Source organism: Hesperophylax consimilis, chromosome 9, assembly GCF_061612785.1.
Source record: "Hesperophylax consimilis isolate HC1 chromosome 9, BYU_Hcon_1.0, whole genome shotgun sequence".
NCBI lineage: Eukaryota > Metazoa > Arthropoda > Insecta > Trichoptera > Limnephilidae > Hesperophylax > Hesperophylax consimilis.
The window spans coordinates 3,965,448-3,992,998 of NC_142844.1; the positions used below are offsets into that span (position 1 = coordinate 3,965,448).

The following is a 27,551-nucleotide window of genomic DNA, read 5'->3' on the forward strand; positions in this document are numbered from 1 at the left end:
TCTTGACTCGAGTGAGACAAGTTATCTCGCTCGAACATGCCATGTAATTCCGTAACATCTCCTACTTCTACTCGCATCCCCCTGCGCGATGTAGTTTCCTTTGATACTCCTTTTCTTTATTCGTTCTTACATATAAGCAGCTTCCCTTTCAATCTTGTTCCGGCTTAATCATTGCCCTGTTGTATAAGGATATACCAAAGAACTAGCTGACGTGTACCCGGTGTTGCTCGGAGCCTTATAAATAGTTTGGGGTAAATTTTTGAGGTTACGAAACCTTTCTAAGGCGATGCACTACGTAGTAATGCAAAATCATGTGTTTTTGGTTAGAAAATTTGGTCGCCTAGAAATGTTTCAGATGCTTTAATTAAATACTGCGAGTAGAATACATAATTGGCCTTTGAAAAAATAGAGTATTTTTTAGATAAGTCTTTTTATAAGCCCAGAAAAAAATAATGTATAAGGCCTATGAAAACTGCTTTAAAGTTCAAAATCTCCTACTTACGAACCCATTTTCGGTGATTTTATTGTATAATGATCGAAAAAAAATTAAATATTTATGCCTGAACATCCACAAAATAAAATAAAAGGCACTTTTTGGCCATGTTTTTTTCTTGCATAACAGGCGGATGGTGTTAAGCGGGAATTTAAACCTTATCGCCATCTACGTAAGGGCTGTTATTGATAGCGGCTCGATTTAAAATATTACACGACGTAGTGCATCGCCTTAAGTTATACAATTCCGTAGTACATTATTTTGGTGTATTTCATAGGTTTTAGCCAGCGTTAGCAATGTAAGCGCCCAAAAATTTTTTTTTATTACTAGATAACAAAACATCGACTTTTCTCTACTTTATGTAAATATAATTCACATGTATTATATATGTAAACCTTTCGTAAGAAATTTTCTAAATGTTGGTGTAAACCCTATCAAAATCCGTTGCGTAGTTTAGAAGAATTAAGCGCACAAACATACAGGCGCGGATAGCGTCTTCGTTTTATACTATTTAGAGATTGTTAAAATGAGAGTCGCAGATAAATATATAAATTGTAATTAGTCAGGATTGTATAGGCTTTAGAAACAAGAAATAAATAGTATAAATGTACGTTAGTTGACTTGATCTAATACGTAGATGGCCGCAGATTTAATATATTTTATAGGATCATAACATTGTACGTTGTAGGTATAATCATAATGAAGGAGAATAATGTAATAAATATTATGTTATAATGTTGTGGGAACCACGTCCCCGTGTTGCAGATTGTGCCACACGCCATAATGTTTCAGTGTGTGGAATGCGGAATGGCACTACAGATAAACGATAGAATATTGTAGATGAATATGATTATGTACCCGTAGCCATACAATGTGGAGTGCAGAGCTATTGATTTCAGTGCCAGGCGAGCTCGTCGATGCATTGTTTGCTAAAACAGGACCCATAACTATACAATATATAATAAACTGCAATACGTAGTCACTTTGACGACCACACGTTTTGCATCCACGGGAAAGATTTATTAATACAATAACACCACAAACTATAGTACCTACTCAATGTACCAAAAGTCGCTTCCAGTGCATTTATCTAGATAATACCAATAATCATGTTTGCTCCTATTCATCTGTTATTGGTGTAGGTACCTACTAGAATTTTGTTATAATTACTAGTAGTTCTGTGAACAGAAAACTTTGCATAATGTTAATCATTACTCCGACTTGACAGGTCGCAACAGCCGCAAAACTCATGCGTTCTGGCGGAATAAAATAAATAATATCAAAAACGGCATCTTGACAGAATTGACCGGACACGGAGCAGACGAAATGCAAATTGGTCTAGTTAAAACAGGTCTACGCTAAGTTCAGTGAACTACATAGATCCTTCAAAACATTTACCCAGTTTTCAGGGGAAGAGGAACTAAAAATCAAACAGAACATAGTTCTTTCTTAACCAGAACACACAATTTTTCTCCAACCAATAGGTACATTTATTTTTCCAATATCCTCAATACATTGTTTGATACAAAGATTGCTTTTTAACTACTTATTCCACCTCTTTTCACAAATATTTAATAAAGCTAGGGTTTTCAGCTAAAGTTCCGTCAGAGTCAGACGTACGTTAAGTTTCTGAAATGATTTATATTGAAATTGCGGTTTGCTTCGTTGGCTTTCGTTTACAAGCTGTCATATTTACAAAATTCGCCCTCAGGAAAATTTCCAAGATAACATATTTTCATTGGCCCCGAGAGTAGCAATATTATGAGTGGGTATATAAATACCTACTCGTAATATTGATAGAAAGGAAAGTGGGAAGACGAGAATAGGAAAGAGGCGAGATTTTATGGTTCCTTGATATTTCATCAATATCAGAGGTTCCCAAAGTGGTCTATATGGACCCCCAGGGGTCGATATCAGCTTGCTGGGGGTCTATGTCAGCGAGAAAAAAATTTGGGGTCCACGAGATTCAAATGGGGGTACATACGAACGGACCCCCATTTACGTCAAGTCAACATTTAGGAGTTCCGTAAATGACACAATAGACCTAACACAAATATAATAGACTGAGAAATTACTTATTTGATATTTGCATTTTTATATTTCGTAAAGTTGTTAATTGCGGTATATAAATAGAGTCTACGTTCCATTTCTCGTCAGGATTAATATATTCAAGCAAAACATTGCATATTGGAAGCCGCGAATTTTCCTAGTTCCCCAACTTGTTTTTGAAAAACGTCCAGGGTAATAATGACGTTCAACATTTAAATGCACTTTACACAGACTTCAAAACTAAGTTTGAGGACATTTTGACTATCGAAATGGAACGTTGAAGAATCGGAAAACATGTGACAAAAAGAAATGACCGGAATAAGCACTGACAAAGGACTTAAGGGGCAGTTCTATAGGGCTAGCTACAGAAAGAAATTCCTTTGCTTATCCTGCTTCATTTTCATTTGGTGTAATACCTCTCAGGGCTGCATAATGTAGACAGAGCAACTATACTGCCACTCGGTTGTTGGGCAGGCAAGGGAAGGGAATCTTTTTACTAAAAAAATAAATGATTATCACATGGGACGTTAATAGTTTTAGGAAAATTCAATATTCGGCAGGCAGGGGGTCTACGGAAAAAATATATTTGGCAAGTGGTCTACGGGGCAAAAAAGTTTGGGAACCTCTGATCAATATGAAAATTCAACACACCTTTATAAAGTAATAGAGAGTCATTAAAAGTGATGAAACGAAAACTAGGTTTAATAGTTACATATGTAATCTATTTTTGTTTCATCACTTTTCATGGCTTTACACCACTTTTTGTAGGTGTGTTGAATTGTCATTTTGATGATAAACCCGGTCACCAGATTTTATATGTGTATATTATCAGCATACAGCTCATACGCGTACACGTGTGTCTTGTATAGGGCAAGCAGATTATTTAATAGTAACCAGGTGCTTACCCTATACAATTCACAAGTGCGCCCAACAATTGAATTTGGGAGCCACCTCTGGCTGGAGCCCCAAAATACTTACTAAAAAACCTACTTGATTCTGCGTAAAGGAGGGCGGGCCGTCTGATTGACAATCCCTTTTGCAATCTCTAATTCACAGACGCAATGTGGGCATTATGAGTCTGTTCTACAGGTATTTTAATGAAGTCTGTTCTAAGGATCTAAGGAAGGGGAAACTCGACGTACACGAGCGGAACTCCCGTTCACAGTTGATATTGGCTTCATGAGATCGGGCCGCTTCTTCGACTCGTTTTGTATAAGTTACCCTCATCTGTTTTTCCTCCTTCATATAATCCGGGCCTCTTCAAGACCTGCATTAATAAATACCTTTCTACAGCCCCTACCTTAACCCTTCTCACAACGCTGCCCAACCGGGTGGCGACATAGCTCTCCTGCCTTTACACTGTACAGACAGGGGCGCTCTTGGCTGTAAGGCGAGATAAAAGGTTCAAAGTGCGCATAAAAGTGCTTACTAGGGATATATTTCCACGCCGGGTAACATTGGCCTATGATAGGCACCCGTCCCCGCCCCCTGGCCAAACCACTTCCTCACCAATGTGTATTATACTGATTGACAACCTTAAATATAACCACCCCGACCTTTAAACACCTAACCTTTTCCAAGTTCAACTGAATTTAACGTAAAACACATTTCAATGCTGATTCTACAGAATATTTTACTTTATTTTCAGGTAGTCTTATTGACCCCGCTCTAAAGGAAATGAAGAATAAGAGAAAATAACTAAATACATATTTGTAAAGTAAAAAATTTTACAGTTTTAGAAGTTATCGTCATGTTACAGTTTAATCACAATCATATCTCATATGTACTTATCTCATCAATTCAAAATACAGATTTGTGGAATATTAAAAAAAATATATTTGAAATACTATAAGCTACTAATTTCAACTAATCCTAATTAGGTATTTTTCTGAAAGATTTTGTTAGGTACTCTCCGCTCCGCACAAGCATTTCTGATCAGAATATCAAATAAAAATATTTTTACCGCCGTACATTGATAATTTGGCCTTGTGTGCGGCGCACTGTATTTTGTAAGGGAGTCGAGACATTTTTTTTCCTTAAGATTACCCGCTTTTAAGGCGATGCCATACGTAGTAATGCAAAATCATGTGTTTTTGGTTTGAAAATTTGGTCGCCTAGAAATGTTTCAGATGCTTTAATTAAATAATAATAATAATATTTGGACAATTTGTATAACGCCGCTTTTGTGAGATATCACCTCAGGGGCGCTTTACAGTTGATGCAGGTATTACAAAAAATATAAATATTACAAAGATGAAGTGAAGTAAAATGAGGAACAGGAACAGGTGACATGAAGATTGAATATAGAGATTCTGCAGCAAGAATCCTAGGTGGTAAAAAACTGGACCAGCTGCTGCAGCGAGAGAGCCCACAAACAGTGCCAGCACGAAGTTCATCATCCGTCCAGGTATGTGTCTGCTGCTAATGAAGCGCTGACACAATATCCTCACATAGATAACAGACCTTGGCAGCACCGCTGTGACGTTTAACAAAGATAGAAGATGGAGACTCTGCAGCAGAGTCTACCTCGTCCACCAACAGTACCAGTACGAGGTTCATCATCCGTCCAGGTATGTGTCTGCTGCTAATGAAGCGCTGACACAATATCCTCACATAGATAACAGACCTTGGCAGCACCGCTGTGACGTTCAACAAAGATAGAAGATGGAGACTCTGCAGCAGAGTCTACCGCGTCCACCAACAGTACCAGTACGAGGTTCATCATCCGTCCAGGTATGTGTCTGCTGCTAATGAAGCGCTGACACAATATCCGCACATAGATAACAGACCTTGGCAGCACCGCTGGGGCGTTCGACAAAGATAGAAGATGGAGACTCTGTAGCAAGAATCTAAGGTGATGAAGAAACTGGACCAGCTGCTTCAGCGAGAGACGCAACCTCGTCCACCAACAGTGCTAGCACGAGGTTCATCATCCGTCCAGGAATGTGTCTGCTGCTAATGAAGCGCTGACACAATATCCTCACATAGATAACAGACCTTGGCAGCACCGCTATGACGTTCGACGAAGATAGAAGATGGAGACTCAGCTAATATAGCGCTGACATGTGTCTGCTGCCAATAAAGAGCGCTGACACAATATCCTCACATAGATTACAGACCTTGGCAGCACCGTTGTGACGTTTGGCGAGTCCATCATATCTAGTCTCTATTAATAATAATAATAATATTTGGACGATTTATACCGCGCTGCTCTTGTGCAAAATCACTTCATCTCTCCTAGTCTGTTTTAGTCTCTTCTAGTTACTTCTTGGCTATTTATGCCACTGACTGCATCTTTTCGACCCTTTTAGACCTTTTCCTGGTTCTAATAAAATAAAAAACCAACAAAGAAATTCAAAACTAAAATTTCTTCTATTGTGTCGTGGTCCAACGATTTCATACCTCTGTCTCAGACTTATGGGGCTCGCTTATCGCAGGCTATCATAAACAAAATCTTGAACCAAAATCAAAGTGAAGTGTATATCTGTCATCTGAAACAAAAAACATTAAAAAAAAAAAAATATATATATATATATATATATATATACATGTATATATATATAATAAAAAAAAAATAAAAAAAAAAAAAATATATATATAATAATAAAATATGGCGTATCTGTTTTCTAGGTAGATATGGTATATCCTCGGTTGAAGAGGTCCCAATAGATTCCATCAACTGTTTTAGTAAGCCTGGAAAATGTCGTTTTGGGAGGGTTGATTCGGAATTGCCATTATGAGACTCTTTCCATTCAGAAAGGAGTTTTCGCCAGTTGCCTTTTAGCGGTCGAAAAAAGGCAACATCCAGAGGTTGAGTGAGATGCGTTGAATGGGGTGGAAGGCACACAAACGATATCTCATTTTCGTGGCAGAGCTTAAGTATGTGCTCGTTAATGTGACTGTTTAAATTATCGCAAATGATTACCTTTTTACCGTGTTGCTTTTTCAGATGTGGTACAAATAGGGAAATAAACCAATCTTCAAAAATTGCCGCATCGAACCACCCAGATTTAGACCTATTGTAGCGGCAACCTGGTGGTCCATTTTCAGTCCACAAATCCCAAAGACAGTCGGATTTATATACTATGTATGGCGGCAATAGTTCTCCATCAGCATTACCACAAAACATTAAAGAAGTTGATGTTTTTGTAGTGTTGCAAATTCTTTCAGGATATTTGCTGCCTTTCTTGATAAGCACCCTCTTCTTACCTGGATCGTCGGTGAGGTTGGTCTCATCGAAGTTCCATATGTTACTTGGTGGGATATCCTTAAGCACTTTCGATAAGTTAGCCACATAACTTTTTATGGTGTTTTCATCGGTGCTTGCTCTCTTTTGCGATATATTGCTCGCAAATCGTAACGTTAACCTCGGATGGCGTTTCAAAAATGAGCGAATCCACTCACACCCGGGCATATTATTCTTAAACTTTCTAACTTTCCTTCCCTGCGAGTAGAATATATCTTGACCTTTAAAATAATCGAGTATGTTTTAGATAAGTATTTTTATAAGCCCAGAAAAAAATAATGTAAAGGCCTATGAAAACTGCTTTAAAGTTCAAAATCTGCTACTTACGAACCCATTTTCGGTTATGATTTTATTGTATAATGTGGCAAATTAAGTTATTTATAAAATGATCGAAAAAAAAAAATTATGCCTGAACATCCACAAAATAAAATAAAAGGCACTTTTGGCCATGTTTTTTTCTTGCATAAATCAAAACAGGCGGGTGGTGTTAAGCGGGAATTTAAAACTTATCGCCATCTACGTAAGGGTTGTTATTGATAGCGGCTCAATTTAAAATATTACACGACGTAGTGCATCGCCTTAACATTTAAGAACACTAGGTAAAATGTTAGCATCTCGTCACTAATGTTATTGTATTGAACCAAAGTGCAAAATACATCCATGACCGCACCTGATAAATAATTTACCGGTATTTAAAAACCAGTGTGACTTGCGGACCATAGACATATTATCCACGTAGACTAGTTGACTAGGACGTATCAGAAACAGCAGATTCACTCGTGCCAACCAAACGGTGTCTTTAATGTGATTTTAATCCCCTCTACGTATGATAATATGTAATAAAACATATATTCAGAATCATTGAAAAAAACATATTATTAAAAAAGTCTGCATTTGAAGATTTTCTGCGCTTATTTATGCGAAGCACTTTGAACGCTGACCCTTGGGCCGTCAATTTATTTTTAAAATTTATTGTGCGGAGACGCCGCGCCGCGCCGTGAGGATCACAGTTTTTTTCAATTATCGTAATTTATTATTGCTTGGGATTTCTCGATGTCCCAGATCAGCTATTTGTCTAATATGTTCAATTATAATAATATATTTTTAGTTACCTATGGAGATACCGATGAAAAATATTTTAACTGTGACTATAACGATATAGAAAAAAATACAAAACCGTATTATCTTTATATCTGCCGTTACAAAAGGCCAGTAATTACGCCATATCTTTTTACTACTAGTATTTGCTGACACTCTTTTTTATTGAAGATACGGTAAAAGCATTCCGACATTTTGACATAATCTCGCCAGTTAAACGGACGTTTCAAAGCTCGATAGCTCAAGAAAGAAATAACATTGCGAGCTGAAAACCATATCGTTATTTTAAATGTTTCATTCGTTCAGTTCGAGAGCTTTTACTGTTTCAGCAAATTTGAAATATTCCTGCGTGAAATTATTAACGTTCAATGAACTCACATTTTATCTGAATTCAAATGTATTTTTCAAAATTCCAACTGATTGTGTGTAGAATGATTCAGACAAGCGATAAATACGGTACCTTCGTATAAAGTAGTATTTTAACAGAAAATCATTTTAACTATTTTTTTCAAAACTGGAATTTTAATTTGCTGTGATTTTTCACGGGTCCCTACTAGTTATTTAAGGACCGGTTGTTTTCAAAATTTTAAACCGAAATTCAAGTTCTGCGAAAATTCAATAAAAGATTATTTACAAAATAATGTGAAACAACCGGCCTATGATTAAATAATAACAGAACTTAAATTTAACTTAGAAATTTGATGAATTGTTAAAATTCTGTGAAACAAATGTGTGAAGAGTGTTATAAAATCTGACTAAACCAATTGGTAAGGTACCTAAGTTTCTTGTTTTAAAAAAATCTTTCCACCGAATGAACACATTTAGGACGGGTTGTTACACGGATTTTGAAAAATTCATCAAATTTCAGTTGATTTGTAAGTTCTTTGAAGGTTCTATTCAAGTTCTATTAATATATCATTATTGGTCACTTGCTTCACAAAACTAAAATCATAACAAAACTTGAATACAACATTTACAGAACTTAAAATTTGATAAATTGTTCAAATTCTGTGAAACAGACCGTCCTTAAGTTTCTATGCGGAAGCAAGAAACATTTCCACCAATTTCACACTTTGTGTTTGTTTAGTAAAAGCGAAAATTTGTTGACAAAACTTGTCGGCAATTGTGAAAATGAAATTGTTGGAAGGCTATTATAATAAAGTGTGGTCGCATCAATAAGCTATGACGTCAATGCAAAGTAACGGTACCCTTATAGACGGTTGCACTTCATCTATCCAAAGTGTTCCGAAGTGGGTACCATCTATTGAGCTGAAGCACCTTTCATAGACATGCCTCTTCATTAGGAAGGGCCTTATGTGGAACCATCGCCACACCACCATAGGCCTGTCGTCAATATTATTCAACCCAAATTCGCACATAACAATATTGCTTTTGTTATTATGCAGTTATATTGTTTGTTGATAACTGACGGTACGCCATGACATCGAAGGTTATTGCTAAGAAAATATAATAGGAATGAAGCGGTTAGTTGGTCTCTCTTGGGGAATTTAATGCGGAAGTTTTTTTTTATTTTTCGTCTTCGATGTGTTTTTTTTAATTAAAATTAATCCATGTTAATGTTTGCAACTGGAGGTTCATTTTATTTTGCATGTGAATACCGCGCAAGAGTCTCAATTGCTCCTAACTGTCAGATGCCATGTGTACTATTGTATCCCCATTTGGGATATAGCTGACTGGAATGAGAGAAGGCAAGGAAGTGGAGAATATAAAGTACCTGGCTAAAGTCATACCTATCTAACAACGTTTCGATTCTGAATGGTGCTTTCACAAGGAAACCTTACAGGAGTCCAATCTGCCTAGAGCCAGTGGAACGTAGAGCTGGTGGAACTATAGCATCGCCATTTTGGGAATTTTTTGAGGCTGGAGCAATTTGTAAAAGGGGGAGGTTGGAAATTCAAATCTAGTCACAAAACATAATAATAATAACATGACATTTATATAGCACAGTTTAGTGTCATTTCAATTTAAGTGCGCTTTACTATAACAAACTTAAAACGGTAATTTAGTATTAGTAGTCATGTTTGAAAAATTATTCCTACAGTGTGCCTTACCCATAGCTTTCGCCTATGGCCATATCAAGCAACGTTTCCATTCTGGACGGTGGTCTCACCAGTAACCGACGAGAAAATTCCCTAAAATAAAGCCAGAATCTTAACGGCGTAAGTGATGCAGCCGTGCACAAAAATATGTGATGCGCGGTTCCTCTGTTATTGGACAGACCTTCGGTTGAATTTTCTCTATCAAATCTCTAAATATAAAGTGGGAATCTTAACGGCGTAAGTGATGAAGTCGTTTAAAACCAATATTCGTATGGACGGACCCACGGTCGACTTTGCCCTAGCAGGCCTAGAAAATCTATTTTTCCGTGGGGCTTAATTTAATTATTTCTGATGAACGCATTACTAAAATTTCAAATGTTTCTAGAGGGATCCCTCCAGAAGTTACTTATTCATCTCTAGAAAAATAAAATTTGGTGCTTACCGCTAATTTTGCAGTTAAAAACCTTTTATAAAATTTTATAACTTTGGTGTACATTAATAAATAACTAATAATAAAATATAAATAACTTACATACGTAGGAATCCCTCTAGAAACATTTGAGATTTTAGTAATGAGTTCATGGGAAATAATTAAAATGTGAGCGTCGAGCAAAACCCCGTTATTAGAGTCTAATGTAGCCATAATTACATAATAATTTATAAAGTAAATAATATTGGTTTAAGCGATATACGGAGAAAATGAGTATTGCTAATTTATTAAAAACCCTTTTCGATTACCTATTAGTAATCTGGTTAACAACGAGATTGCAGGCCGTTTGCTGATAAACATTTTTAACATTCCTAATAAATTAAAACACGTATTCATACACCTGGACCATCCTTGATAATATTATAATGACGAAATACGAACATATTATTATGAGTCTAACGTGTTCCGACATCGTGATAATACATTATTATTTTACTAAAAGTTTTACAGGAAACCTATCAATTCATTAATTAAGGGCGATTTGAAGAGATTTTTAATAAATTATAAATATTTATGCATCTATGTTACTATATTCCTTCCGTCCTTATTATCTTCAAATTACACTCATTAAAACTTTTCTCTAACCTCTGACTTTAAGACCTTCGGTTTCCCTATTTATACTATAATAAGCTACTGTTTCCATCGAATATACTTAATTTATCTGACAAAACAAATACACGCTTTGATTTTGTTTAGCATACATTATATATTAAAAGTGTGAAGAAAAAAAATATTTAGATTGCTCTAATTGATCCCTCATTTACGATGTAAATAACACTAGCCACAACACACGCCACGATCTTCAAAGTAGAGTGATCTAACGTCTTTTTTTTCAAATATACGGGTTTTATCACTGATTTACCATCGACGTGCACTTTTCATGCTTTTTCGCATTCAGCAATAATTCAAGCTTCAAACATTTCTAGGTTAATGTTCATTAATGGTATCTACATAATTACCGATTGTATTCCAACTGGCCGGAGTCAGTGAGATTACATCATCCCAAATATTAGTATTTTTTGAGGCTTGGGGTGTGGGAGGGGAGGGGGAAGGGGAGATCAAGGTTGGAAAATACCTGGCTGTAGATCTTGTAACAAAACAAATGACAAATAAATTTTGAAATCCGGCGACATTTTTTCCTTTTTTTTCATAAACAAACAAAAAAAAACTTCAACTTGTAATCAGAGTAATCGTCCAAGACCAACGCTCGACCATAATCCATAATCCTACTGATTTTATTTAATTTTTTACATTTAAAAAATGTCATCGGAGAACAATATTTCATTTACATTTTTACTCAAAAATTTCAGAAATCACTGATTAAGGTAAATCAAGTACGTCCTTTAACGATTTAACACCCTGTATCTGTATGTATATTTTGTTTTACGCTGACCTGTAAATGCCCCCGGCACGCGGCGAACTTGCAGTGCATACAATAAATTAATCAATTTTGATTCGTTGGTTTATTTTTGCAAAATTAATTTATGTCCCAAACTAAAATAAAACTTTCCACCGATGTTATTAATATTTTTGAGACTTTCAATCAACGTCAATCAAATTTTAATAAAGCGTTTTTTATTGAGAAGGGTTGAACGTGTAGATGAATGTAAATTTTGACACTCTTTAATGGGTGTTGCCAGAGGCCAGAAATAATTCGATGACATTGTTTGTATTTACGTCCGACTCGTGGTCTTGCGGTCAGAGTGCCTACCCAGTGCCCAGCTGAAAATGTGGGGTATTTAGCAGTGGCGTGTCATGGCTATTGTTAGTTTAATTGATTTAATAAATTTCTAAGAATTTTCAAATTCCAGCTACTTGTATGAAAATAGTAATATTGAGACCACTTTTTGATATGAAATATTTTGTTCTTTTATTAATGGTTTGTTATCTTATTATTCGATGTCGCCCGAGATTTGGACTGAAAATATGGAAATACAATATGGCGTCCGGTTAATTTTGATTTTTTTTTTTAAATGATAGACAAAAATAATTCCCGGGTCGAATAATCTGACAATCTTTACATTCATCCCACTTTCTTCATTATACGCGGAAAAGTAGGCTTGTGCATAATTAATAATTATGGAGTCTGGGTGAAAACCTAAGTTAGGTATAGCTCTCGGTGGAAGCAGATCAAGATTTTTTATAAATACATTAGTACCTATCCATTGGTTGAATGTATTGTAGAAATGTGAGTGTGTTTAAGTATAGGGTGCGCCTTTGAGTGTGTGTATGCCTATGAGTATGTTGACTGTCTTATATCTATCTATTTAATGAAATGTTATTCTTCTACATCTATTTTCTATATTGTGGCTTCTCGTTATATGTGTGCTTTAGTGTTATAACTAGCTGACATGAACCCGGCGTTGCTCGACTTGTTTCTACTTTCTATAAATATAATATGCATGTTACGTCACGCCGATTTCCTTTTGACAGGCCGTGTGCTGACCAATAGTACGGTCAGATTTTGAACTGTACAGTTTGAAATCACACACGTCAACTATAATCACGGAGTGCCGTGAGCCGTACAATCGCATCGAAGCGTTCGTCTTGTCGAAACCAATGTGTGTACTATCGCCTGTTATTTATCGGAATAATCCCTTAAACGTATTTTATCGCAATTATCGCAATCCAATTCAACATAACGAGTGCTACCGTACAACGATCACCGTTCCAGTGCTGACAGATGATTCTCGAGATGCAGATTTCGTTCGCCACCCGGTAAGCTGACTGTGAATTAACCTTACAAATTGTGTTATCGCATTCGCCTGTCATTAGCCATAGGCGTTATCCATGCTTTATCTGTGTAGAATAGCCCTTTAAAATACGGCTATCCCAACCCTTGTTCGTTCCTCGAACAATGCATGTAATAAAAAATAAAAAATTATTCTTAAGGAATAAATTCTCGAAATGATGGTGAAAAGCCTATCAAAATACGTCGCGTAGTTTAGAAGAACTGAGCGCACAATCAGACAGACGCGGGTAACGACTTTATAATAGTGTAATAGTAGTGATTAATATTGTGAAATTTACCTGCTGACAAACTGCTTAAGAAATTCCAGATAAAAAAATCATTACTCCATAATTCACATTCGTAGTGTGAGAGATTAGCTGCTTCAGACTTCTTTAGTCGACAACAAACAACCACACTCTCGTCAGACACCAAATACAAAATCTTTGAAATTAATAAAAAAAAATGCATCACACTAAAATACTCACTTCATGAATGAGGTTAAAGTTTGGGTACTACTCAACCTCTGAAGTTCTAAGTAGTTACATAGAAAGCTCTTCGCGTGAATAGGGCCATACTTTTTCAGAACTGCTGACCTTTCGTCGGGTATAGTCTCGTTTTCTTCTCGTGGTACTAAAATAGAAGTTTGATGAATCTGTACACTTTATCAAATCGGTTGCTACGTGAAAGTTTTTTTGGAACGAAGCCATTGAAATATTAAAATTTTAAGCAGTTTTGGGTGTGGCCACAAAAATTCTGAATAAAAACATGAGTTTACGTTACTGAGAAATAATAATGATGAGATGAGTTACGAATTATGTTTGTATTATTTTATTATGTCGATAATAAACAAACATTTATTATAATATTTAAAACCAAGTCAAGGTCAAACTTTTTCATTGTTCGTTATGAGTTATGAGCGAAACCTCATGAGCGAAACCTTATGAGAGAAACGTGAGTTCTGACGTCATGAATTTTGCGTAACTTTGGAATTTATAGGACAGCCCTTATTTTCAACTCCATGCAATATTATTTCCATAATGCGCTTTGAAGCTTTGAAATATCCATACAAGGTAGCATTTAAAAAATATAAAAAGATTTCCTTACGTAATGGCACTACTCCCCAAATCAAACACGAGAAACGTTTTTCTCTATTGAATTGGGTAGTTACGTTAAAAAAAAACATTTTTTTATTTCATAATATACCTAACTAACCATCAAGCCGTTTCCCCGCAGGGGTAGGAAGAGAGGACGGACCGCCAAACAACTTTGTCTTGAAATTATTATATGCATTAATTACTCGCCTGAATATCCATACAAACTAAAAATATCTCCTGAGTAAAAATAAATGCTGCTGACGGGAATTGGCCCCTCACCTTCTGATGTCCAGTCAGGTGCTCTGGACCACTGAGCTACGTCGGCTTATTAGCCCGCCAAATAATTCAATATGTACTTTGATGGAGCTTTTTCTTGAGTGCTTTCTTCATTTTATTTTATGCTGAGGAATTGAACCCGCGAACCCTGACTCAAAGTCAAATGCGTACATCACTGCTTTACGGCCGCTATTTTTTAAGAAATGTGATTTTTTTTAAATCACGACACGTCCGCACCGTTTGCATTTAGCAATGTACATACAATTAATTATATGCCACTTGTTCATAAAATTTAATTTGATTATGCTGGTATATGCGTACTTCACTAAAAATAGTACATAGACTGTACTGACTACTAACTTACACGTAACTCAGTAGCGTAGCGTTTGCCTGGCAGCCGGGGTTCCGGGTCTCGGAGACGTCCAAAAGGACATAAACAAAGCACAGCAAATATAACATTACAGGAACGATAGATAAATACTATAATATGTGGAACCAAATTTTGAATGTTTTCTGCATATTTAGTTAGGTAAATTGTAATTGAAAAGTATTAACGAAAGTACGAAAAACTTGATTTTGCAAAAAACAAAAATTCGCCAAAATACACAAATATGATATCCGAAAAGTGTTCGTAAGTAGGAAATTTGACACTAAAGCATTTTCGTAGGTTTTATTTTTTTCTGGGCTTAAAGACCTATTCACAAAAAAAGGTCGATTATAGCAAAAGCCAAGATAAAATCTACGTTAAGTATTTAATTAAAGCAACTGTAATATTATCCAAGTGATCAAATTTTAAAACCAAAAACACATGATTTTGCATTACTTCACAGTGCATCGCCTTAAAGTAGGTATTTACTTATCGATCAGAACAACACGAATGTGTGGTCGAAAAAATCTCAACGACTGTAATATACAATGCACTGAATAAATAAAAATAAAAAGGAAAAAAGTTGGTCAAATAGAACCGCGTTTTTAAAGTGAAGAAATAAAATACACAGGTCGTTTCGTAACCTAGCTGTTAGAAGTTAAAACAATAGTTCTCACTGTGTAAAAGTTCAACCCGTAGAGCTGGCTCTACACTCGCGCGCGAAGTCGCGCCGTGAATTCACGCCGTGAATATACGCCGCGATCCGCGCGTGAACTGTGTCCATCCACACTCGCAAAGTTTCAGTCTTGTTCGCCCAAACCCTTTGCCGCGGGCCAAAAAACCGACAAAAATCGGGGAATGGCGCGAAGCGCGAATGCGAAGATTGCGAAGGCGTGAACAAGATCCACACTCGCGTTTCGCGGCCTTCGCGGCCGTTCGCGACGCGAGTGTAGAGCGCGCTTAAGAAACAAAGTTTCACCACAATAAATCTATATTAATTAAAATATATATTTAAAAATATATAATTTTTTTGGTTTGACTGAGAATCGAACCTTATTTCCAAGGCACTGGAGTCAACCACGCTAATAACCGATCCAAATCCGGATAGGGTAGGGCCGACATTTATGGTATATTAACTGCTGTAATTTCAGAGAAATGCGTGGTTACCAAAAAAAATGATAGAATGCATTGTCATCGATAGCGAGTCTATCTGCGGAGTTTCAGCTCGATCGGAAGTCAGGAAGTGTGATAATTCACGCAAATAAAATCGAAAACTCAAATAGATTAAGTTAAAAATAAAAAAAATCTGTATCAATATAAATACCATAAACCCACGGTTACCAGTGCCAGTAGAGTCAGTAAAGCCGGCATCAGAGCATCTGTTATTGAAATAACAGTTAAATTTAATAAATGCTTATCGTCGGTGATACAAAGAACAATCAAATATCAAAGTTGTTTGCAAAAGCATGTTGTATATTTAGTGTTTTGTTTGGCGGGCGCGGAAATTGTTACGTCACTGGTCAACACCTAATAATGTTGATTACAAGCGATGTGCTAATAGGAATATGCTAACTGTTTGCGCGCATCTCGTTGCATATTAATTATTAATTTATTTTAGTTTTAAGGCTCGATTATCATCGATGACATTGGCACTGAGAGAAAATATTAATTATTGTGCTGATAGCTGATCAAATTACGAGTTAGGTTACAAAATATATTATCATAATGTTAGCTAACATTATTGCGAAGGAAAAACAAAACGTATTTGTTGCTACGTCATACTTAAAAAAATAATTAAATCCTAACCGGCACAGCGCACAATATCAATTCTGTGGTATAAAATTTCAAAAGAATATTCGAAACGTTCAAATTATTCTTAGAAAAATAATATGTTTGTTGGTTTGGCGGGACATTTTAATCTGTCCGTCTAACTTATAATCGCGGTATAAAGGATACGCGGATGCGTATACCGGCTTTATTTAGTAGCTGTCAGATTATATCGGCTGGCCCCTCAGCATAGCGTCTGGATAGCGCCGGCAATTTGAAGAATATCCGAATTTATTGACGTTCTTTCGCGAAGTTTGACTAGTCGCGTAATGATAATGTAAAAAAAGCACTAACACCCATTTGCAGCACTATCGGAGGAGTATTTTACGCGTAATCGAATTGCTCGGATTTGGATGCAAATAAAAACAGACCGGTTGAATTAAATCTGAAGAAACTTAAAGTCATTAACAAATCGCATTGCAACAAAACGCGAAATACGAAAATGATCGAGTTTTTGAGCTTTTTAATAAAATTTAATGAGATCACAAAATATATTTTTTTGGAACTTAATCCACTATGCAGAAAATCTCTAGAAGAGAAGGATCTGATACCGTTAATTTTCGTAAGACCTTCGACTCCTGGGCCCCGGAAATACGAATTAAACGCATAAGAGTCCCAACTGCTCCCAACCGTCTGGAGCCAATTAGACTATGGCATCCCCGATGAGGGTATGTTGTGAGGCTGAATGTAATAAAGTAAAGGAAGAGGAAGTTGGGGAAGAATACCTGGCTATTCATCAAACACAACTAAAGCCATTTCAAGCAACGTTTCAATTTTGAATTGTGTTCTTACACCAGGGCGATACTGAGAGTACCTTCCACTCTGGAACGAGCCACAACTAAGCTAAATATTTTATTTTAAATTAGTAAATTGTAAAATTATACAAATATAAAGGATTTCGATAAATAAAAAAAGTTTAATTTTTTTTACCTTATGGCAAGGAAAAATTGGGCTTCACTTTTTGATAGCCTACACTAAATTATCTTAAATAAATTTTACCATATAATTTGTTTATAGATTTATAAAAATGGGTGTACAACCTTCCCTTAAGATTAAGATTAAGTAGTTTCCCCAGAGTAGCTACTTATATTCAGAAAACTGATTATATTTTAAATATATCAGGATATATTGTAAAATAATTCTGGCACACGGACACGCCCACAACACACGTTTGTCTGTTTATCTCTTGGGTGTGCTTAAAATATAATGACCCAGTATCATAAACTTTTAGTAAATTAATAAAATATAAGAGCACATGTTCATGCACCTGCATTTGCCTTGATAATATGTAATGATGACATGCAAAAATATTTATAGATTTTTATGAACACGTGTTCCGACATCGTGATAATGTATTCGTATTTTACTAAAAGTTTTTCAGGAAACCCATTAATTCATTCGTTAAGGACCTGCAATCCCGTTTTTAACTGGATGACCAATAATTATTTGAAGAGATTCTTAGTAAATTAGCAACAAATCATTTTTCTATGTGTAAAAAAGCTTTCTATGAAAAGTATATGTATGAAATATTTGGAGTTACGAAGAAAGAATACAGTTTAATTTACGGTTAAAACGAATAGAAAGTTAAAAAAAGATTACAAATTATGTTTGTAAAAGCCAACACAGAAAGTTCGTTTAAAACGTTTATGTGCTCCAAAAGGTCACACGTCACTCGAAACGTTAAAAGGTTTCTGAAACAAAAGCACTCCAAGAGCCCAACGAAATTAATGGACTCCAGAAAGTTGAACGCCATATACAAAAAAAATCTAGGTGAACTATTTTATTAAACGTTAAAAATAATATGAACCATTCTTAATTTGACAGAGAACTATTACTGAAAATCCTTAATGTGATTTAGAACTATTACTGAATTTCCTTAATTTGACTCAGAACTATTACTGTCAATTCTTATTTTGTCTTTGAACTGTTACTGTAATTTCCCTTTTTTTGACTTAGAACTATTACTGAATGGACTTAATTAGAACCATTACTGTTATTCCTTATTTTGTCTTAGAACTGTTACTGTATTTCCCTTATTTGACTTAGAACTGTTACTGAATATCCTTATTATTATTACTCAATATATAATGTATTTTAATGGCCATAGAATAATTTATTATTATTTTTTATATATTAACCCCACACAGGTGGCCATGAGGAAAATAATTTCCCTCAGTGCCTATGTCAATTCTAGGGATGCTGCGTAGAGGGTCTTGGGTCTTGTTTAGAGGAGAGGAGAGGAAATTAGGAAAAATATATGAGGGGTGGGTAGGAATCTAGGGATCAGCGCAAGGTGATGGGTCGAGAGACCAGTTAGAGATATCAAAGGGTCTCCCCAAAACAGCCTCATCTAGCACGCCATGCAGGTGGTGGGTAGGCGCATCCTGAACACACCTCCCCCGATGAACCCGGGCACCCCTGCTCAGTCACAAACGTAACTAACAACTTGGGATGACCTATGGCAGAGTGTTGGTTATCCAATAATTGGTTCACGAGGCGTCGGTACCCAAAACCGTCTGCCAAATTGAGGCATGTATGTAATTATTAATGAGTAGTAAAAATCACGGGATATTATAGTTGAAGTATTTGTGAAGCTGAAAGTGCTTAAAAAATATATTTGCCTCGGAATCATTCATTGCCTTTCAAAAACAAAAGTTCTCAACTTAAGACACTGTCATAAATTTAACTTTTCAATGAACACCATTATTAAACTTTAAAAATTACAACCAAATCTAGCCAACTGACCGTATCTTTTTCTGATTTTTCAAATGTTCGTTTAAGAAATGCTAATATTGTCTACAATAATTAAATATTACAATTTGCGGTTTTACTCATTAAGTTATTCCAATAAAATAAATCTTCATAATTAGACTTGCAGAAAAGTCAATAGATGTCGCACATTAATATAAAAATAGGATATATTTATCCAAGACACTGTCTAGATTGCATTTATTTCTAGTGGATTCTTGCAAATACATACATAAAGATAGCAGCCAATAAATTGTGGATGAGAAAATGAAGATAATGTTGGTAGTTCTTTTTCGAAGTATGATACAGTTAAATATGGCCGAAGGAAATGGGGTCCCGTTAACTCAGTTTGTAGAGCAGCGTCCCGGCGAGACGAGGGTCCTGGGTCCTAGATGTGACCTATCTTTTTCTGATTTTTCTGTAAATTTTCGTTTAAGAAGCGCTAGTATTGTCTTAAATAATTAAATATTACAATTTGAGGTTTTAATCATTAGGTAATTTATAAAAATAAATTTAAAATAAATATTATCTTACAGTCCGATCATAGACATGTTCCCTTTCATCGTCCTTCTAACTATCTCTCCCCCATTCTTCACTATTCATCAGTCACTCCTCCACCCCCACTCCAACACTGAGTTATATATTATGTCTACCGATTGTTTTTAATGTCAAGTTAGTATATTTGCCCTGGGGAATGAACGGTTTTTTTGAAACCGTTAAAATGTTTAAAAAAATATTACAAAAATAGTGGTTCAAGCAAACTAACATTGTTTAATTTATTTATAATCGATAACCACAACGTTATAGCTACATTCGATAGTTTAAAAATCCATTTATCATTTTCTCAATATCATGGAGACAAACAAGTTTAAAAGCAACATCTAAATATGTCTGAGTAAATTTAAGATGAGAAAATCATAAAAATAATGAAGTAGCACAACCACCTACAGTCAATAAACACGAACATGAGGTCTACAAACACGAAGAGAAAAAATCAACCAATAGGAAGATGAGGTCTACAAACACGAAAATGAGGAAATCAACCAACACGACGTTGAGGCCTACAAACATAAAGATGAGGAAATCAAACAACACGAAGTTGAGGACTACAAACATGAAGATGAGGAAATCAGCCAACAGGAAGATGAGGTCTACAAACACGAAGACAAGGAAATCAAGCAATAAGAAGATGAGGACAACAAACATTAAGTTGAGAAAATCATAACAAAAACGTACAGTCCGCCTTCGAACAGGAATCCCTAGCGAGAAGGTCTGTGATTATACTAGATAATACATGTATCTTTAATAGTCATTAAAAAAGCTATATTCAACAATTTACCAAATTATACTGAAAATAAACTCAATTCCATCCCTGATATTATGACGTACATGCATGTTCATAATTTTACTGAAAATCAAAATCTCTCGTAATTCATAATACAATATCCTAATGATAATTATTTAGCTAAAAAGTGTGTTCTCGACGTTTCGAGATATTTTTACACTTCGTTTCACCAGAACCACCCACTTGTAATATAATATGGTAAAGGTAGTTAGGTTAGATATAGGCATAGTGAAGGCATGTGGCTATCGGCTCTAGTCGACCTGATCAATAGACAGATAGGAGACGGCCATGTCTGATGCCAACTAATTTCCTTTGACGCTGTTTTCCCGAAAAGCCGACAAAGGTGATCAAAGATAGTATTCCTATATTCCAACCCAATGCCGAAACAGCCAAGTACCTACAATACTCCGTAGGCTGGAGCTTTGGTCTTCCTCTGGGTAATAAATAAAATTACTATAATACAATTATGCAAATGAAGATGTGGAGGAGATACAAGGACATTTTCTGAGGCCCAGTATTGCGCAATGGTTATTTTTGGCAATGTAAAGAAAAATATACAATCTGGAAAACATACTTACAATGATATTTTCTTAAATAAATATCAAATAAAATTCCAAATGTAGAAAACCTGGCATTCAAACATTTAAAAAAATATATTGTTGAATATTTCTGACAAGGCGAAGCTTAATGCCAAATCACGATTTTGATTAATCTTTATAACGAATTGGTGTACATTATAAATACCAAAAACTATGCTTTAGATAAATTGAAGGTTTTCCTATCGTTTCGCTTTAGTAGAACACAAATAAACAAATTAATTACTCAATAAAAAATATAAATGTAAACTACTAAAAAAATTATTTTTCAATAGAAATGTATGAACGTATAAAGTAAACAACTTTTAAAAAAATACAGTATTATAACTAAGATTATCCGTGACAGTTTCACTTGATTAACTTTTTTTCTTTCTTATAAAATTTTCTACAAAATAAATAAAAACCAGTTTTGTGCTTGAAATCGAACGTTTCTAGACTCCGTTTATTAAGCGATTTTAATGCCTATTACCTACAATATAAGGTATAGCAAGAATATACACATTTTAGGCTTGTAGCTTCCTCTTAACGCACGTTCACACGCCGAACGTAAATAATGTAGATACATAAAATTGCACACAGGTAAATATTGTATAATCTATCCATTATAATGCTATCAGGAATTAAACCCCCGAATCGTTAGTCAAAAGCGTAAACCACTTGGTCATGAGCGGAGAGGCATCGTTTTCAAAATATTGAAAATCAAGTACCAGATGAAACACGTTTGAATCTTAGAAAATCGATACCTGGCAAAATATTTCTCAGTAAAGCAAGTTTTTTTCTTGAAACCTTGACTTATTTTTTAATCTAAAATAATTTTCAACGTAAACATCAAAATATTTGCTCTTAATCAATTCTACCGTGAAATGAGTAAGTAAACAGTAAATTTTATATTTCCAATGTACCAAGAATAAATTATATTACGGATTTATGGTTTGAATGTACACGGAGAAAAATTATAAAATTTTCAAAGATGAGTTTTGATAAAAATACACGGACAAAAACGAGTATTGCTAATTTATAAAAAATCTCTTCAAATTATTCGTAATCCGGTTAAAAACGGGATTGCAGGCCGTTTCCTGTTAAACATTTTTTAAATAATTTTCTTAGAATATGGGAACGCGTGTTAATGTACGTGCATTCGTTTTTATAATATATAATAACGAAATGCGATAATATTAGGATTTTCGTGAACACGTGTTCCGACATCGTGATAATTTATTTTTATTTTACTGAAAGTTTATCAGGATTTTAACCGGATTACCAATAATTTGAAGAAATTCTTAATAAATTTGCAGCTTTGAAAATTTGTGTTGTTGCTTTTCTACGGTATAGCCTTTATAATAATAAACGGTATTAGATTTAAAAAAATATTTATTTATGTTTCGCTTGTGCTTTATGCATTCCTCCGTTTTAGAAGGAGCTCGCCAAGCGCCAAGAAAATTCAATGCAAATCGAATGCAATCCGTAAGTTGCACATAGCCTTGATTCCAAATTGGGTGTTGATCCGTTAGACCAGCAGAGATTCCCAAACTTTTTAGAACAACAAACTTTCGCAAGCCACCTAAACATGGTGGAATGAAATGGAGTGTGGATTTGGCACTGTACCAACAAATGGTTTATTGTGTAACATTCTCCTGATATAATGAGCTCTAAAGCAGTTGTGTCTAGAGCTCATTATCTCAAGATCTTATGTTGACGATTTTGGATAGCAGTTACTTAAAATTCCAACATAAACGTTATTCCAAGTCTATCTGACGATACACGTAACAAACGTTATAAATGTTTTTCATTTTGTGATTGTGTTCTTGTTTTATTTGAAGAATACAATATTTACCTTTTAAATAAAATGTATTTCTTTTAAATGAAAAAAACAAACTAGTTTTATTATTTTTGTAATCATCACCATTCCTTTTGAATGGTGAAAATAAACTTTTTTGTAAATTTCAGAAAAAAAAAATTTTTTCGCGCACCTTTTATTATAATATGCAAACAAAGGTGAAGTAATAATACAATGCAAATAAATAAATTGACTATAATTATGTAACCTAACCACAGTTAGACAATTTCTTCGAAGGGCAAAGCCTACGGAAAGTTACCAAAAACGAATATAAATCGAATAAAAAACAAAATTACTCTTAACCGGTTCACCCGTCGTTTTTCTATCAATATTTTGTTATATGTTAATTTCTCATCAATTTATCAATAGGTAATAAACTCCGCAACCCACAAAATTAAGCAATCTACCTTCAATGTACACACCACGAGGGTGTACAAATATACAATCTCCTTCCAGATAAACTTAAAACGGAGAGTTTAAATGTATTTAAAAAAAACTTTTTAATCTTAAGTTATTAGAACAATATTAGAATACTATTTATTTAATGTTATACACGGTGTCCGGAAACTCGTAGTACAAGCGGGAAACTGGAGAATCTACACCACATGGGGAACCCAAAAAAACATAAAGTTTTTTGATTTGAGCATTTTCAAAAAAAAAAAAAAAAACCAAAAAAAAATAATTTTCGGCTATTTTAGGGTTAAAGTTTTTTCTGGTGTTTAGGGTTGAATAACAGATGTTTTAACCCTGCAGAGCATAAATATTTTATGATAACACCGGGTTAAATGAAGGGTGATTTCAAAATAATGCTTCAAATCCTAGTTTCTTCATTTGTTTTACTTTCAAATAGTTTTAATTAGTTGGTAACTTTGATCTTCAGTAATAATTTATAAGAATTTGATTAAAAAAAAAAAAAAAAAAAAAAAAAAAATCAACTTCAAACTCGATTTACTCAATAACGAAAGCTCAAATAAAAAAAATATATACTACAAAATCGACTCCAAATGTGATGTAGATTCACCAGTTTCCCGCTTGTACTACGAGTTTCCGGACACCCTGTATATTTAAGTTAAGAAAGTGAAATGTACATTTCTTTTAACTTAATAAATAAATAAATAAAAAAAAAATAAAAAAATAAAAAATGTAACTAACTAACCAAACATCACGCAGTTTCCCCGCAGGGGTAGGCAGAGAGGACCGCCAAATAACTCGGTCACACCACACACTTCTTGCCTCATTCAAATTCATACATACTCGTTATATTATTCTGACTCCAGTCATGGCCCGACTCAAGTATCTGACTCACTTGATCGTGCGCTGTCTTCTTCTGGCGTCCCCGACTGCATCTACCATTCACATTTGCGTCGTATATTCTCCTTACACTCCTTACTTCGTTCATTCGCTCTATACGACCAAACTAACTGAGCGTCCCTTTCCTAATCTTACTCATTACGCTTACATCAGCATTACCTTTCATATAAAGTAATAAATACAAGACTGTCATTATGTTTATATTTTAAATACGTGGCAGCTGTTTCGTCATCCCAAAACCTTATCAACCTATCAATAAAAATAATTATCTAAAAAAATATAAATAATTAAAGTAGGTACTTGATATTATAATCGAGGTAGATACTTTTACTTCTTACCTAATCGAAAATGACTTCTACATTGTTTGAAGTGACCGAACACAATAAGATAACAATAATAATGTTTCTATTATGTATGTAATAAAGTTACATAGTTAGTTAGTTTATTAGTGTGTAAAAACACTCTTTTTTCTCTTTTTAAGTTACTTCCCAAAGAAATTATAAGTATTAAAGATATAGGTAGCAAAATTTGAACTAACAATATTTAAAAATAATGGTCATCATCTGTGCGTTCTAGGTTCAACGGCTTATAATGTAGACGTAGTAAGTACAAGTAGTAAACGACTTGCTGTTAGAACTTCCTAATCAAACATTAGATAAACATCCTCGTCTTTATTTAATATTCCGTAAGATATCTCTCACCCATCGCCATTGCTGCATCCGGCTCCCAGCTTTATGCTTCCGGTACCCAAAGATGGCCGGAAGACGTGATTGGCCTGTGTTATTCTGCTTTTATACCCTCGGCTGCTAGCTGCTATTCCTCGTCGCACGTGTTCACTGTCCTGCTGTTGCCGTGCTCACCCTCCGCTCTGCCAATGCTGCTGCCAACGTTTGTAAACAAAACTGAACGCTTCAACCAATATCCAATATTCAGCACAGCACAGAGCGTAAACACAAATGTTTGTTTATTTCCCAATCAGAACTAATAATACTTTTCATATTATTAGATATCAGTCGTAAAACAGAAATAAACTCTCAAAAACATACGTACAAAATGATAAAACACGAAGTTCCGACACAACTTTCAAATTCCCGCTCGATTAAACGTCATAGATAAAATAAAAACAAAAGAATCTCGCGGTATATTTAAATTTTGGCGTTCGTAAATGCGCGCTGTTTGCGAATGCGCAATGTGATCATTTGAATGTGGTGAATAGCGCGCGGGGGCGGAGGTGTTCCCCAGAGCAGAGTTTGGCTGCGCGAGCTGTAAGCTACTGAACGGTACAAGACGGATCACACATGTGTATGTTGTGTATATTATGGTCATGGGGCGGTGCGTAGCCCCGTACGCCGTGCCGTGCTCGTCCGCTCCCTCCCATACAAATATGTGTAAATCTGGCGGAGAGATAAAGGTGTCGCCGCTTCCCCATCCCACATCCCATCGCCCCATCCCCACGTCCCCCTCGCGAGAATCTTCTCGAAGATTTAACGTGTTGTTCAATGTTTGAACATATTAAATAATGTAGGACGGAGGTGCAATTGAAACGTACCTACATTATAAATCATATGTGTTATGACTATGTACATATATATGTAGGTATCAAAATAATGTTTATATAGATTATGTAACTTTACATACATTCATACATATATTATGTATATTATTATGGCTATAAATACGATTACAATGCAGCGATTCCAATCAAAATAAAATGGGAATCCAGCAGGAATTAAGGTTTTCAAATGGACATATAATTTTACAAAATGTAATGTCCATTATGCAAAACTAAACAATATTAATAATCTTCACAAAGAAAAGCTAAAGCTAAAAAAAGTAGGTACTTATTATATGTTTTAAAAATAAATTTACTTTGTGAAAATCAAAACATACCTTGCAAAACGAAATAATTTTTTTCACAAAAAACGATGCTATACCCATATGTTGTTTATTAATCTCTAAATAGTATAAAACAAAATCGCTATACGCGTCTGTCTGTTTGTGCGCTTAGTTCTTATAAACTAGGCAACCGATTTTGATAGGATTTTCACTATCATTTAGAGAATTTCTTCCGGAAGGTTTAAATATTCAACACATTCCAATTATATTCATAGAAAGTAGAGAAAAGCCGAGCAACGCGGGGTACACGTCAGGGGGTTTAATATTTTATTTATTTATTCAAATAATAGTTTTAACATTAAAAAAAATAATCTACACATCTCACCAGTGCATTCCTGTGTCAAATAATTTAGTTTTTGTTAGGAAGCTAAAGATACAAATCGTGAGTCTGGATTTAAACGGAATTGCTAAACTTCTCTACGCACCTATCTATCTATCTTTGAGGTTTTGCAGGTAAGAGGGGACTGCGGGCGGGTGTTCCAAACTAGTTCTAAAAACTTTTTGGAACGTTTCCTGCTGTCAGTGTGAATAAATACATTCAAATGTGCGGTTTTTTAAATTATTTGCCCGTCCTTTTAGCCTGACCTAACCTAACCTAACAAACAAGAAATTTTTAACAAACTTCCATGTAAATATTATAGTAACTTCAACTCATGTAAGCCAGAGCCGTCAGCATTATGAAAGATTATTTTTGAAATCAATAAGTAAGGTCCTATTTAAAACAATAAAACAAATGGACCTAAAATTAAACAAGACACGGCGTGATGCTAAGCTTCTGTGTTGAAAGATTGTTGATTCTTATATAGAATTTTTAATCTGACAAAATTATAGTGATGGGCATATCAAAATACACCTGCATAAAATTTTAATATTCGATTCTGACATAAGAATAATCGAATGATAATAAGAATTTAGATTCAGTCCGCCGGACAAGGACGGCGAAAATATTTTATTTCCTAGTTACCGAAGTACATACTAGGTAGGTCTATCAACCTTAGTTGACTACATCACAGAACCTACTCACACAGATGCTTAACTTGCAACAGCATGTTTCGTTTACATTTCATGATTAATTCACAATCCAGAG

At 34.9% G+C, this 27,551-nt stretch overlaps 1 protein-coding gene across 2 annotated transcripts in view; it reads right to left on the reverse strand.

Moving 5' to 3' along the window:
* Positions 1–27,551, reverse strand: part of stumps (DBB domain-containing protein stumps) — a 119,944-nt gene that overhangs the window by 85,302 nt on the left and 7,091 nt on the right. The window contains exon 1 of one of the 2 annotated variants that reach the window (XM_089635552.1): positions 25,270–25,638. The exons of the other annotated variant lie outside the window; for it this stretch is intronic. Coding sequence (XP_089491678.1) covers positions 25,270–25,279 — 10 coding nt within the window. The 5' untranslated portion in view covers positions 25,280–25,638. Of the gene's footprint in view, positions 1–25,269; positions 25,639–27,551 lie in introns of those variants that run through there. 2 annotated transcript variants of the gene reach the window in all.